Source organism: Bidens hawaiensis, unplaced genomic scaffold (assembly GCF_021521415.1).
Source record: "Bidens hawaiensis isolate Kalapana, Puna unplaced genomic scaffold, B.hawaiensis_p1.1 tig00034667_1, whole genome shotgun sequence".
Classification (NCBI taxonomy): Eukaryota; Viridiplantae; Streptophyta; class Magnoliopsida; order Asterales; family Asteraceae; genus Bidens; species Bidens hawaiensis.
The window spans coordinates 127,375-143,693 of record NW_027496014.1 but is presented as its reverse complement, the minus strand read 5'-3'; the positions used below and the strand labels follow the sequence as shown (position 1 = coordinate 143,693).

At 31.6% G+C, this 16,319-nt stretch overlaps 2 protein-coding genes across 2 annotated transcripts in view; both read left to right on the top strand.

Moving 5' to 3' along the window:
• The window catches only part of LOC143586464 (peroxisome biogenesis protein 19-2-like), a 106,168-nt gene that overhangs the window by 6,166 nt on the left and 83,683 nt on the right, over nucleotides 1-16,319 (top strand). The window lies entirely within an intron of this gene.
• On the top strand, nucleotides 1,391-3,877 carry LOC143586463 (V-type proton ATPase subunit F-like). Its single transcript, XM_077067999.1, has 5 exons — nucleotides 1,391-1,411; nucleotides 2,472-2,552; nucleotides 3,074-3,155; nucleotides 3,381-3,463; nucleotides 3,556-3,877. The coding sequence occupies exons 2-5, from the start codon at nucleotides 2,490-2,492 to the stop codon at nucleotides 3,718-3,720; spliced, it is 393 nt and encodes a 130-aa protein (XP_076924114.1). The 5' UTR covers nucleotides 1,391-1,411; nucleotides 2,472-2,489; the 3' UTR covers nucleotides 3,721-3,877.

Genomic DNA, 16,319 nt, shown 5'->3' with positions numbered 1-16,319 from the left:
TTTTTATTTATTTATTTTTTATTATTATTACTAATAAAAATATTAATAATAATAAAGTGATTAATCATTCCATTATTGCATGGTAACCAAACATGACAATGGAATGGTAATGATCCATTTCATTTCTTTCTCCATTCCATTACCACGTCCATTCCATTCCCTCATCTATTCCATTACCCCGTACCAAACATACCCTAAGATTAATGATTTTTAGGGAGAAAGTAATACCTTAAGGGGCTTCTCTTTACCTTATTTTTGTTCACATGCCATTATGTTATTTTCTTTTCATATATTATGTAGTTTCTTTGTTGTTTTTATTTTTATTATTTCAGTATATCTATATATTATTATCATTATTATTACTAAGTGTTATTATTAATTATATTACTGTTGAATTATGATTGCTTTTTATATTCTCCCATACATATGATTTTTAGAGCTGAGGGTCTCTCTGGAAGCCACCTCTCTATTCTATTGAATAGAGGTACGGTTTGCCTACATCCCACCCTTCTCAGACCCTACTTATAGCTTTGCTATTGGAGGGATTTTATACTAGGTATGATTGATTGATTGATCATTTTATGTTTTCTTTTAGAATTGTCACATATAAATAACTACATATTCTTGGAGAGATGATATAATCTTGGATATAACCAATAACTGACCTAGCCAGAATTCTGCCAAAGAAGGCGGGGTGTGACACGTGAGAAACATGGCTTGACAGTTAACCTATGTACCAACGGTTACTCTACACGTTCGGATGACATGTTGTGTCACAAACATCGATATAGTTGGTGTAGCAACCGTGAGAGAAAAGACTATAACGTGTCTTAGTTGTACCAACGCTATCTATCTTGCAAACGAATACTTACTCTCACGTGTTATGCTTTTACAACATACAGCTCGTATGAGATGCTTATACCTCCAAACCCGTGACTCATCTACCAAAATCTTGTGACAAGGAATTTATTTTAACATGAAAAAAGTAGACAAAATAAATAGAAGTTGAAGTAATGCATCAATTTATAATCATTATTACAAAATAATATTTAAATAAATATATGTTTTCGATCTCTAGAAACCAGAGATGCACAAACCGATTTAAAACTCAATATCGGTTTGGGTTGAAACCGGTTTAGTTTAGTCAACAAAAATCAAAACCGGCTCATGATCGGTTTTGATTTGGATTTTGACCGGTTTTGATTCGTTTAACCGATTTTAATGGAGAAAATTACAAAGTTAGTTTAACTGTTTTATTTGTTTTATTTGGCCACATCTTCTACTAGAAACCAAACCACCCTCAAACCGATATCATTTTGTTTCACATAATAATAATAATAAAATCTCATCGCTACGATTGTTTTGTTTTGATAGAAATCATCATCTTCTCCTCTCGATCGATTGATTACAGGTATGTTCTTATTATCTCTCACACACACTCATCTGGTGCTTCGATTCAGATCTATATATCTACAGCCATATGAATTGAATTGAACTTCGATCTGGTTTTAGGTTACAGATTCAATTCTAACACACAGGAACCCTAGCAATTAGAATTATTGACTAACTTCGTAGGATTTATAATCGTAAGCCTCATGTTGCTAATTGCAATTCGAATAGATCACACTCATTGAATAGATCACACTGTAAACGGCAGGAAGCTCGTTTATGTTTGTCCGTTGTGAACGAACGTGAACCGGTTGACGAAATGAACGAATGCGGACGGAGGACATGTTTGTTTAATTGTGTTCGTGAGCGTTCGTTAATGTTTGTTAGTTAAAGGTTTTTAATGCTTTTTAATGACTTTTCTAATCTTACTATAGATCTTAAGCAAAATTATTAACCATGAAACATTAATATATATGAGTATCGTGTCATGAAATTATATGTAAAATTAACATATGAATATGAATGTTAAAAAAACACCAACACAAACACAAACCTGGTAGCCGGACCTAACTGTTCACACCAACCATTTTCGGTTAGACAAATCAAATAAAACATTATTCCTTCAATGACCTAGCACGGACAATAAATTTCATTCAATTAGCTATCTGTGAACCGTTCGCTTGTATGATAAAAGCTTAAAGAACGAACATGAACAAGGCCTTGTTTGGCTCGGCTCGGTTCGTTTACAGCCTTGACTTCTGGAAAATCATGCTGAATAGGATTGAGCCCTAATTTCTTCTTGTCGTAGTTGTTTTTCATCATTATGATACTGAGGTAGCATATTGAATTGTTATTGTTTACAATAGACATGATGCTTGCTTGATCTGATTTGTTCTTAACTTCAAGTTGTGTATAATTAGTGGTCTTAGTTATATTTTAATGGATCAATATAATGATATATTGTAAGAATGGAAAGTGTGATCAAAGGAAGATGAAAAGCACAGATTATTAGGTTTTGGTGTGGTCACATACGCATACCTTGGTTAGCATCTGCGTTGTTAACATTTATTTATTCCATGTAGTTTTATCTTGCATCTCAAATGGCGGGTCGAGCTCAAATTCCTACTAGCAACTCAGCACTCATTGCTATGATTGCAGATGAGGTAATATTAATATCTACTTCTCTGTTTACATTTTAACAACATTTTTCACTCTATTGTTTGCTTATTTATATCTTTAATTCCTGGATAAAGCATGTCTATTTCATTCCGACTTGGAGAGATATAAAGAGGGGAGTGGGAATAAAATTCATCAATTGAGATTAATTGAACTAGCTGGATCACATCTCATTATGAATTTTTTAAAACACAAACTAATAACTTGTATAATTCTTCTAATTGATTTTCCATTTTTTTGACTGGTTCTTTAAGATTAATCATGTACATAAAAACTTTCTTCATGTGATTTTTTATGACACTCCAGAAAATACTAGATACATTATGTTATATTTTATATTATATATGCTGCATTTTCCATGTATTCTTGAATTAGTTAGTACTCATAAACTTATTTATTTATTTGTTTTTGCTTTGGCTACTGGTGATTTCATGTTCTTGGGAAATTCAAGTAACGCTCCATGCTTTCGAATATTCTTGTAAGCTGTAACAGTTTATATCTTATGCAGGACACTGTAACTGGATTTTTACTTGCTGGAGTTGGTAATGTTGACTTGAGAAGGAAGACAAATTACCTCATTGTTGATTCAAGTATTATTTCTTCCTTCAACATTCTTTTAAATTTTCCATTAAAGTTTTCCGATGCCATCTATACAAATTTAATCACATTGATTTTCGATCTATGAGTGTTTATAAAAGATCATTTTGAGTCACACCCAAAAACTGGATCTTTGTTAAAGCAAACTCTTATTCTTGTTTTGTGAACCGAAAGAATCACTTTGCTTTTTTGAAAACGTTGTATCATATTGTTTTCAGAGACAACCGTCAAACAAATTGAGGATGCTTTCAAGGAATTCACCACAAGGGAAGACGTGGCAATAGTCTTGATCAGTCAATATGTAAGTAGTTTACACATAATGATACGGTTGCTTGGTCTTTATGAAAGTAGAACGGTTTAAAAGGTTGCTTGGTCTTTACTTTGTTATTTTAGGTTGCAAATATGATACGGTTCTTGGTCGATAGCTACAACAAACCAGTTCCAGCTATTTTGGAGATTCCTTCAAAGGACCACCCGTATGATCCTGCACATGATTCTGTCCTATCGCGTGTCAAGTACCTCTTCTCAACCGAATCTGTTGCCTCCGATAGGCGTTAATTGGTTATCACTTTTCTTCAGCATCAAGTTGTGTGGTTGGTTATCTAAGCACTATAAGATTATTTTGAATTCAAATTCTTGCAACAATAAAATGTTATCTTATCTGTGGTTAAAAAGATCAGGCTATGGATTGATCTAGATGGCTTTATATCATGTTTGTTGGATGATTTTGGACTGGTTTTGTATTTATCTTCTTTTATTTTTTTTACTGTTTCTTACTGGAATATTTTCATCAATATTTAAATAAAATAATTACATCTGTTAGAAAGTAAATGAGATTTAGTGGTTTATCAGTTTTTCATATTGTTGAGGCTATAAAACATTGTTAGCTAATGAAATTAAGTAGCCTGATTGAATAAAGATGATATAAAATCTGGTTTTTGATGACTTTTAACCCTATTTTTTTATATTTGTTTTTCACCTTTAAAGAGTGTCATTAACCCTATTTTCTGATCCTTGTTTTTCACTTTTAAAATGTTTATTTATTTTTGTTATTAAAAATGAGAAGTTAATCCAGACATTGTTATACAAAAGCACTTTAGTTCTGAGGTAGGTTTATTCAACAGCACTTAAAGCGAGTTCTTATTTACTTGGAAACATACGAACATGTGATCTTGGTGAGTCAAAAAAGCAGAAACTCGCTAAAGAACACGAGGCATTATAAGGTAGCTCAAGTAACCGGTTGTATCAACTGATGTTTGGTTGTTTACTGGAATACTGTTAATGCCTGCTAAACAACGATATCGGGTAAGTCACAACTATACCATCACAAAGCAAACTAGCCTTTTGGCCAATCTTTGTGCCTAATAAAACCTGACCGCTCTCAATGTCGAATGGTAGGTAGCCCGTGTACAAGCTCAAAGAATCTCCCAAGACCTTTTGTTTAAATTAAAAAAAAATAATAAAATAAAATAAAAAAAAACCTAGTACCGGTTCAAAGTTTTTCATTTCCTCGTTTCCATAAAGCATTGGAGAAAACCTCAGCCATGCCTTTTTCTTTTCACCTTCTGTCATTTTACTCACTGGGGTAATCCAATTATTAAAGTTCCAATTATCTCATAAATGTTTACCGTCTAGCCTTTCAAAAAAAGTAAATAAATAAAATAATCGGATACAATTTACATTTTACATGTATTTCCTTTGTATAAAACAACTAGGGCTGTAAACGAACCGAACAAAGCCTTGTTTCTGTTCGTTCATTAAGCATTTGAACTTGTTCACGAACGCTACCGAACAATATTTCTTGTTCGTGTTCACTTATTAAGAAAACATATTTGTTCGTTTTCGTTCGTTAAGTTTCTAAAAAAACACATACAAACACAAATGACATAAATGAGGCCTATTTTAACTGTTAAAATAATAATAAAATTAACAATATAAAGAGTTTAGATAAAATAAATAATTATAAAAAGAAATTTTATGAACAAAATAAACAATCGAACATGAATAAACAAATATAAATGAACGTAAATGCACGAACGTTCACGAACTCAAATGAACAAACGAGACCTCTGTTCATGTTCGCTCGTTTAACTTATCGAACGGAATTTCTTGTTCATGTCCATTCATTTATTAAACAAACGAAATAAACGAACTTCCTGCCGAACAGTTCGTTGAACGTTCAGTTCATTTACAACCCTAAAAACAACTATAGGTAATGACTTCTATGAAAAAGCTAGAGTCATTCCTAATTGATCATTGGATACGGTTTAAGACAATGTAGCTTAAGCGAAAGTGAACGAGTCATTAACGTTGTGTCCTGGTGGTTGAGTGTTATGTGACTTATGTCAAAGGCTTGCCTCTCTATTCCTACGGGGTAGAGGTAAGCTATTGGTGGGATTTACTGAGTACGATGATAATGATATATAAAAGAAAACATAATATATAGACCCCAGGTAAACAATGAAAAGAGACATGCCATAAACTCATAATACTATGGTTGAGATTTCATTAGTTTTCCAGTTAAAGCACATAATCGATATCTCATATAATGAGCTAAAAGAAATAAACAGAAAAGGAAAAAAATATGAACCCATGTGAAATAACTTAGTTTTTTAAGACTTGCCTCTATCATTGATCTTGATTTCCTTAAAAAATTCAGTGTATAAAGTTTTTAAGTATTTTGTATAAATACCTCATTTCCACTTAAATTCCAAAAAAAAAAACAAAAAACAGAAAACTACAAACATAATAGATATATAGTAATCTATGCTGCAAATTTTCATGCATTTTCCATTCTATGCAAACATAAGATTTATAATAATATGGTGTGATTATTTGAGGTAAAGCAAGTAAGCAACACATTTTTTAAAAAAAATAAAGATAACTAAGATCTGAAAATTGCAGCATATATTATCAAAAATAAACAAATCATTAAAAAAAAGTCTCAAAAGCAACAACAAAATAACAGAGAAACCCTGGACGTGGCAGCCAACTGCTGACTCATCATCATCTGTGAAGAACAATATACAGTAGAATATTATCCTGCAAGCAAATTAAACATTATCTTTTAGAATGTTTTTGTTTTTATATAATTTGATCCAAAAATGTAATGATTTGCTGTTGTCACAGTCCAGGCTAACAAACAAGTTTTGGAATAATAATGAAGTACCATTTTGGATCCATCAGCATTAATTTCAAAATCTCTAATATTATTATTTGAATACACAATAAGCTTATAACCTTAGAGAGCCACCATTGATACAGTATGCAAGTTGTGTTCATGATCTCCTATAGAAGCTATTGATCTTCCAGTGTGAGCCAACCTGTCGTAAACAAGACGACGAACTCGGCTCAATCTTCTTTCTCCTCCTTCGTTCTCGTCCTCTAAACCGATGATCCGGCTTAACTGAAACACGAAAAGTCTTGAATCTTGAACCATGGATTCAACAATGTCTTGGACTGGCCTCAAAACTCATTAAAACTTTCATAAAGAAGGGGCATATTAAGATGGCTAAAAGTGGTGAAGTAGTGACTCCATGACACTTGATGAGTCCTAATAGTTTCATATGTGTTGTGACAAGAAAATGCATTTTTTGTTTCTGGAAATGAAAAAATTTTGAGTGTATGTAGAGTGGTTTATATATATATACTCAAAACCAATTTGGAGTAAAATCAAAATAAAAAATTCTTACTTTATTTTAAACTTTATATTGTGATAGCAGCTTCTCCTTTACTCGGGTTTTTTTCGGGTTGAGGACCCGCAACAATAACTAAAAAGTTTATAGACATATTGTTTTAGTATATTTTATTAATATATATAACCATGTGCCTAAACATGCTTAGACTAAGTTTATATTTTATTAACATATATAAACAGATTAATTATTGAATATTTTTAGTCAGCTTTTTTTGTAACAAATCTTTTTCAACTGACAAAACACCTAATTCATTTAATAATTCGTGTGACCATTGTATATCCGTAATAATAATTTAACACCATTAATTTAAAATAAACTTTTTGAGTAAAGTGTTAAAATTGTCCACGAAGTTTGGTCAATTATACGACTTTTGTTAAGGAATATTTTTTGAGCAACTGGAGCACCGGGGAGGTTTCAACTTCTTGTCAATTACGTTCAAATTGTTAACTCTATATAATTTAATTGTTAGCTTATAAGCCGGGTGATTTGCGCCTCTCGGTACAAAGTTTATCTTACCATGAACATACCTTTAAAAGATGGTTGGAATGATTTATTAGCTTGTTGCATTCATTGGCGGAGCCAGGAATTTTTTCCTATGGGTTCGAGATTTTTCGATGTTTGAATTTTCTACGGCGTCAAAGTTTTCAAGCCCGGACGAGTCGAGTCAAGTCAGATAAATAGAATGCAATATCACTATCATTAGAAAAGAGAATTGTCAACATTAAATACAATATAAAGACATTTTAAATTAAAAAAAGTTATTATGTGTAATAATTATTTCATACACGTTTTCATGTTTAAAAAACGTTTCTTAATATTTTCAATCACGACTTTCAACATTGCTTTTTACCCGTATTGGATTTGATTATTTGAAAATCAAAATAAAAGAAAGATGAATGGACGCAACGGTATAACTTAAACATTTAAGTTGTGGGGTCGAAAATATATCTTAGATTTAGACTTTTAAATTCAAGAGACCTTACCAAATAGAAGTAATGTTACTCTAACATAATGGACTAACATTAATATAATCAGTGGCTAAACGAAAAGGTTTTAACCGGGTTCACAATTAATTTTATAGATTTCACTTGTATCATAAAAAAAGTTCAATTTAAAGAATCTAAAATATTCTTGAACTTATAGTTCACTCACAAGATTAATGACCCGGATAAATAAAATAATCAAAGGGGATGTACAAGAAAAATTAAAACTTAAAAGTATAATGTTGGAGTAGGTAATGACCCAAAGCCTAAACTAACTTAACCATAAATTCTGGAAGGATAGCACATGTCTTTCTTCTTCTTTCTCACATCAACTACATATATAAAACTCATTCACATTTCCTGCAAATTCCTAAACACAGCGAGTACGTTTGTTTTTTTCTACTTCTTTCACTTTTTCAACTGGGTTCGTTTGTCGAAAAAGCATGGGTTCGCTCGTTAATTCTATATTATAGGTTATATATAAAACCGAAAAAGACCGGGTTCGGACGAACCCGGTGGCCAAGCTGTAGCTCCGCCACTGGTTGCATTATCTAAAGGGGTGTTTGGGATTGCTTATTTTCACCAACTTATAACTTATTAACTTTTTGAAAAGTACTAAGGTGTTTGAGATTGCTTATATTGTGAGAGGAAAAGTTTCATAAGTTACACTTTTATAACTTATTAACTTAATGAAAAGTTATAAGGAGGTAAAATAAGGAATCCCAAACACCCCCTAAACAGTGTCTTTTTCTAAATGATTGAATGAAACCAAAAGGGTTGAGGACTTGAGGGTATTAGTTTTCCATAAGCTCTAATTTAGGCATATTTTGTCACACCCCGACCAAAGACGGCGGAACATGCCGAGGTGTAACGATTGTCCATAAGCACATGACACTAATTAAAGTGACAGTATTTAATAAACTCATTTCATTTCACAACATCGAAAATGTCACATAACAATTATCCATAAAATAACCATAAACAAGATATCACAAAATATGGCAAATTGATATTGTTCATTTTTACTAATATCCTAAGGTCTTTGATGTCGTTTTCTTCACAATCATAAATCAACCAAGATGCAAACCTGCAACATTTCATAAAATAAAGTTTGTAAACACAAAGGTCGGTGAGCATTTCATAAGTTTAATCATATTAGTCTATAATAAAGATAGCCACAAAACTTGCATACGAAACGATAAATAAAAGTGGTAATTTGGATAAATAGATATCGCCAAACACATTAGCGACACCTAGCTATAAGGGGATGCCAAATAGTCTAGGATTTTATAGTTATCGTTAATTGCATTACGTTAACGACACCTTGCTATAAAGGGATGCCAAATAGTCTAGGATTTTATAGTTCCACCAACCAAAAGCGATAAACACATTGGCATATAAGAATAGAACACCAAATCGAGCAATTATTTAGGTAAAGTATACAACTACGTTTGTGGTTTAAGATTCAAATATAAAGCATTTTGTTGAATAAGTATGAAATGTCACCCCCAAAATAAAAGATGGAAAATGGGGTATGAAGTACTCACCTTCAAGTAGTAAACTTGAAAGATGATAATTTGGAGATTTGTCGGAACGACGAGTTTAACGCACAATGCCTAAAAAGAAAAGAAGTCTTGAATTTAGAAAGGTTGTCTTGAAGGTTTTTAAACAAAATAAATGTTGAGAAATGTAAATAATTAAAGTTCAAGGTTTAAAATGTGACTATTTAAGAATTTATAATAATAACCCTTTAAAAATGTAAGTTTGCTCGAAACCGGGTTAAAGTATCTAACCTTAATATTTACTCAACCTATGTTAAGTAATAAGGTGGGTAAAATGCAAGAATGCAAATCCCTTTGGAATAAAGATACTAAAACGGGTTTTTTTTTATCGAGTGTTCGGGTTGTCGGTTCGGGTCTTGATAATTGGTCAAACCAAAAGTCAACTTTCCAAAATATCGAATGTTATGAGATAACTCAATAAAATTTAATAAGACTTAACCAAGTATGTAGTTCCATTGTTTTAGAACTAACAACGCACGTTAAGCGAGTGTTCGGTTTTGTCGGTCCAAACTTTGTTATGAGATCAAGTTGGATCCAACATTTCCAAGTACTTAAGAAAATATTTAAAAATCAATTTGTAACTATTTTTAAAGAAATATACAAGTCTTGATGGCTAAAAAAAACACACTTGTGTGTCTTAAGCGAGCAAGAATCGGTTTGGTTCGGTTTCCATCTTACAACAAGTTCATAGATGGTTTCCACATGTCCAAACACTAAATAACTTGTATAATAATGTACAAATAAAAAAATACCAAAAGTTAACAATAAAGTCTTTAAACAAAAGTTCGGTTTTCGGTTCGGATCGTGTTTCGGGTTAAGACCGAGGTAAGATTCTACAAACCCATAACCATAGAATTTGTAAAAATGATTTTAGAAACTTAGATATAACACTAAGTATATTTAAACAAACAAAACTAGTAACAAAGTTCGGTTTACGGTTTAGAGCTATTTACGGTTAAACCGAAGCATAGACTCTTAAAAACCCATAACCATGGAATTTGTAAACATGACCAACAAACTAAAATAAGCAAGATTAATATGTATGAATAAGTTATATAGATGTATATATATCAAGGACACGAAGTCCTCCATGAAGCCTTGCCTTATGGGGTCCGAAACCTCACCGACCGGAATCGGAGAAGTAACTACCAAAGGTAAACAAGGGGTGTATATTATATATATGTTGCACAACCATAAACAAGTATTAATAAGGCTACATAAACTAATTAAGATGAAAGACCAAAATCCTTCAAGAACACTTAAGAAGATAACCTTGAATCTTTGATGTTTGAGAGAGTTTTTTTTTTTTTTGAGTTGTAGCAAGGGAAAATGAAGAGGAAAGGTGGTGTATATATAGGGTAATGTTGGTGGTCAAATATGGGTGTGAGACACAAGAGTTTTCATGCAAAATGGATAAAGACAAAAACACAAAACAACAAAAAAATAAATAAATAAATAATAAATAAATTAAAATAAAAATAGGATGTTTTCAAGACCCAACAAGTGTGAAACAATATTGTAACATAAATCCATCATTTTGATTATAACATAAGCTTCGGTTTACAAATCGGGTCGGTTTACATAATAAACAAATACAAAAACGAATACAAACAAGACCCGAAATTGACGAATGTCACATATTTGAGTTATTTTTAAAGTTAACCATGATTTCTTCTTTTCACCTTTAAAGGTGCATCCTTTCATTTTGTCAATAAAGGAGAGGTTGGGAGATAGCTCTTAGCAGTTAGCCTGTTGGTTGTTTGCCTATGACTTGACTTTCTTGTACTCGTTCTTGTAGAAGGCGATCGCTATTTGTTACTAAAACTCATGATAAGTTAATCCAAACACAATTTGAGGCGTGTGTATGTGTGTTTTATGGGACAGTTTAAATTATTTAAGTTTATGCTATCATACTTTAAAGCAAGTTCGTGCCCAAAATAACACAAATTTATTGCACATTTTGCCCCGGTATCATGCACATTTCTTGGAAATTTTTATGAGATCAAACACTTGTTTATACTATTTGTGAGTTTCTAGGTTTGACAGGTAATTTATAAGCCTTTGGATGTTATGCATGGAACAAAAAAAAGAAAAGAAACTAGCCTTTATGTAATGATCACGTTCATAAACAAATGTGACCATGTCATAAATCCATTCCTTCACCCATGATCATGTATTTGTTCTGATATTCAGACTTGTGGGTGTTTGGTTATATAATATTGAAAAACTCATGATTTAAGCATACATTCATGGATTCGTATATGTTTATGCTAGTCAATAGCTTTTGAACTAGGAATGATGAATGAGATCTTGATTAATTATAATCATGTTTGGAAAGACAAAGTATCTTTTATGATTTGTCATATTATGTGTTATGTTTATCCGGTGTTTGTTAACATAAACTTCTAATTATGTAATCTTGACATGAACATCAATCATAAGTTGAAAAAGTGCACGATTATTGCTTAGCTTAATCAACTTTAGGATTAAAAAAGCCTAATAATTCTTTATTGGTCTTGGTTTCGAAACGCTTCAAAACATATATATAAATATATTTTACATCGAGTGAAAATGCATTTGCTATATACAAGCTTAACTAATAGACGGTACTAGTAGACCAGTAACATTGAAGAAAGACATCTCATAATAATAATAATAATAATAATAATAATAATAATAAGTACGATTCGTTTCCAAATCAAAGCATATAATAAATATCTCAACCAAAAGGTAAATTCAATGGGCTAAAAGTAACAGAAAAGGAAATATAACGAACCCAAGCAAAATAAATAAAGCCTATGCTTGTAAGTATTAAATCCTTGATAAGATATTATAAATATATTTTAGTTATCTTTAACAATAAATATTTATTTTATAAAAACTAGATCAATCATTTCTTTGTAACTATTACAATAGATCGACGAGTAATTACATAAAATACTGTTTATATATACTAGTACCAAACTTAATTACATCAAATAGTTAGAAAACTACGTTATTGTGAAGAGGAACTATATATAACAGTTTTTTATTATATTTTTTTATGTGTAGGTTTTTATTGGTATCTGGATAAATGAAAAAAAAAATCCGTATAGCCTACATCTTACCTATGCAGTTGATATATCACCGATACATCAGTGATATATCGGTTATCGGTCCCTTGCCGATATATAAATCAGAATATCAGTTCAGAATATCGGTACCGATAATATCAACGATATTGACCGATATTGGACTAATATTTGACCGATATATCACCGATATTCCCGATATCAGTGTTTTAAGTCTTAATTATCAACTTTTAGTGTTCAACGTTACTGTTTTAAGTCTTAATCAATTCTTACTTGCTATGATTGTTATTGTTTTGCAATTTGCAAAAGGTTAATTTGTTAATGGTAGGAGACTATACTGAATTATTAGTGTTAAATTGCTATATATATATATATATGAATTTTACATGATATTAAAATTACCGATCCCACCGATATCTCACTGCAATAACCGATATCTCAGATATCGGTCCTTAACCGATATCCGATATTTATCCGCATTAACTGCTTAGCATCTTACTAATATATTAAAGCAAGATGATTCTCTCAACATGTACTTATTATAGCCTATTCACATAGGATTCCATATAATCACATTTCCATATCAATAATTTTCACATATTCACAATTATTTTAATCCATTAAATTAAAATCAGCATTCCAATTTAATTCAATTAATTCTACAATTAAATCTATTTATTCAAATTAATACAATTAACTCCATGATTAAGTTTATTTATTCCAATTAATATCCACCTTGTCAAATGTATGTCTTTCTTTTTAAGTTTCTGTTTCATTTAAATCTATTTATTCAAATTAATGTAATTAACTCCATGATTAAGTCTATTTATTTCAATTAATAACCATCTTGTCAATTATTTAATTTACTCTTGAGGAAATAAGAAGAGTCGGTGAATGGTGATCAAAACGAATGTTCTTTAAGTTTTTTTTATTTATTTATTAAGAAATGACATGAAAAATGCTATAAAAATATAGAGATCTCTGAAAATTATTTATAAAAAACACTCTAAAAGAAAAAAGAAAAAAAAAGTTCTTTAGAACAATTAGGAACATTTAAAAATAAATAAATAAAGCTGTTTACAAAGTGATTTCCAAAAACTTAATGTGATACCGTTTAAAGCTTGTATGTATTTGTAAACTTAGTTTTCAATTAATATTACAAAATCTTTTACTAATATGTATTTTTTTTCAGGTCTAATGGTTCATTTATGTTATATTATTTCTTATTTATTGCATTGTTTATTTATAAAGTATTTTCTTTTTATATTATAGATATAGTTTAACATCTTTTGTAACATCTGAGGGTAAAAAACTTATGTAAAATATTTGTGTTGACTGAATGCGTAGTTTATATTTATATTGCTTGTTGATATGTTTTTCACCCGTATGTAACACGGGTTATTATCCTAGTATATATTTATACCTAAACATTATATAAATCAAAAATTCATAAATTGCTAAAGCATCACGATTAACCACGGAAAGAACATATGAAGTGCGTAATTATATTTCACATATACAAACAACTTTGAAGTCCCTTTTCAATAACCATTTATTTATTTTTTAGATACAAATTATAATATTAACAATTTTAAATCAATTACCTAACAAAAAAAATGTACTTAGCAATCATAAATGTGAAATAAAAAAATAAAACAAATATGTAATCTTAATTGTTGGGGAGTCAAAGTACATGATTATAATTTTAAAATTATAATTCATGTAACTTATATATGTAATTCAAAAATCAGGATTTATCATCTTTTTAATTCGAATATATGTTATTTTATTTATTTATTTTGCCAAAAGGATGATGTTTGATGTTCTCTGGATTACAATGGTGTGTCTAAACTAGTTACAACAATGTGTGTATACGCATTGGTCATTTATGTACATGTACATTAGCGCTTTTAAACTAGTTATAATAGCGTATAAACAAATTGCAATTGTGTTTCTATCTTTAAAAAGGACGCGTGATCTAGGTCTGAATGACAATGGACATGCGTGAATATGACTGGTCTAATCCATTGCAGTCCGATTATACCGACCTTTGATTTAACTTTTTTTTTTGAACGACGACTTTCTTGTGTGTTAGGTCACCGCACTCTTCAATTTGGAGAGTCCCGTTGCCCCACTCCAGCAAGACTATGTTGTCTTAACCGGGTTACACTATCTTCAGAGTTTGCCTTGGGCGTTCACCTAGGAAACCATACTGCTGACTACCACTTGGCAGTCGTGCCACCACAAGAGAAGAATTATTTGGCGTAACACACGATGGGCTAAAACCCGGGTGGGCTCGGGATTTGAAATGGCAGCCTCACAAGGCCTAGATCAAATCCTTCATTGCCAATATCTACCCAATGTATTACAAGTAGAGATCGAACTTAGGTTTTCGCTGAAAAATCCAAACCTTCTAGGCTCCTACCACTAAGTGTTATGTTCTTAAAATAGAGGTGTTAGGGCATCTTCAATGGGGGATTGGTCACCCATATTGAATCCTAGTTAGAGGAAAGAGAGAGCCTAAGTGGATGAGAGAGGGGCTATATGGAGGAGAGAGGGAGAGTGGATGTATTGGAATTTCAATACATTTTTTTGAAGAAGAAGAGAGGAGAAAGGAGAGAGAATAAGGGGGTGTTTGTTTTTTCTTCAAACATCTTCAAGGGAGCTAATGTCTGCAGGCGCGCAGACATTACCCTTGAAGACTGTTTGTTTTTTTTCTTAAAACAGATCTGAAGTTATCTTCTTTCATCTTAAAAGAAAAGCAAGGAAATCTTGCTTAAAACATCTTCACAAAAAAACATTACCCTTCTCCCTTTGCAGCCACCCTCTCATCCACTGCTCCCACCAACGTCTTCACACCACCACCCACCGTACGCCGCCACCACCACCCCCGCCGCCACCGTCCACCACCATCCACCGCCACTACCCACCGTCCGCCGCCACTACCAGCATCCACCACCACTACTCATCGTCCGCCACCACCACCACCATCCATCACCGCCACCACCACCGTCCACCACCCACCACAACCGTTCATCACCACCACCACCCACTGTCGGACGCCATCACCGTCAACTACCACCGTCCACCACCAACCAAAACCAATTTCATGGAGTTTATTTCACTATTTGTGTTTTTAAACTTGGTTTTATTATTATATTTTCTATGTAACTTGAATAAATGACTTCTATCTTGTGAGATAAGTTTGACAGTTACATATTTTCAGTTTATGCAGACAGTATCAGCTTATAAAAACAAACAGTCTTATATTTTCAGCTTGCAGATCTTCAGACCACATCTTCAGTTGCAGACATGAAAACAGATGAAATCAGCTTGCAGACAGTTTATGTCTGCAAAAACAAACAACACCTAAGTGTTTAAGTAAAGTTAATGGGTGAGTAAGTGAGAGAAGAAGGGTTTGTTTTTCAAACATCTACATAGCATTGGAGATGCTCTTATGTCCCAGATATTCCCTATGTAAAAACTCTGTAGTCTGAAATATGTATGGTGGTATATACGTATGTGGCTCGATTATTATAGGTTGTTCAACACCAACTTCTTATACCTAAATTTTCTTTTCTTTGAAACATATTTACGTCTATACATCTGAATACTGTTATGTATAAATTACTTTTATTACATTTAATCCTAAGAAAATTACAAAAATAATACTGAACATATAGTATTTTAAGTTGCACAATTTCATTCATTTTCTGCAAATATAAGATTTACTTAATCAGAATTATTATTTGCGATAAAGCATCAAAAAGTTCTTAAAAAAATTTATAACATTTTTTTAACAACCATTTAAATTACTGACAGGTTGCTGGCTCACCCGGTAAT

What these genes read in the sequence shown, in the direction of transcription:
- LOC143586463 (XM_077067999.1), top strand. Translation starts at nt 2,490, where the DNA reads ATGGCGGGTCGAGCTCAAATTCCTACTAGCAACTCAGCACTCATTGCT. An exon ending in TTACCTCATTGTTGATTCAA is followed by an intron (nt 3,156 to 3,380) that starts GTATTATTTCTT and finishes TATTGTTTTCAG; the next exon opens with AGACAACCGTCAAACAAATT. An exon ending in TAGTCTTGATCAGTCAATAT is followed by an intron (nt 3,464 to 3,555) that starts GTAAGTAGTTTA and finishes TTGTTATTTTAG; the next exon opens with GTTGCAAATATGATACGGTT.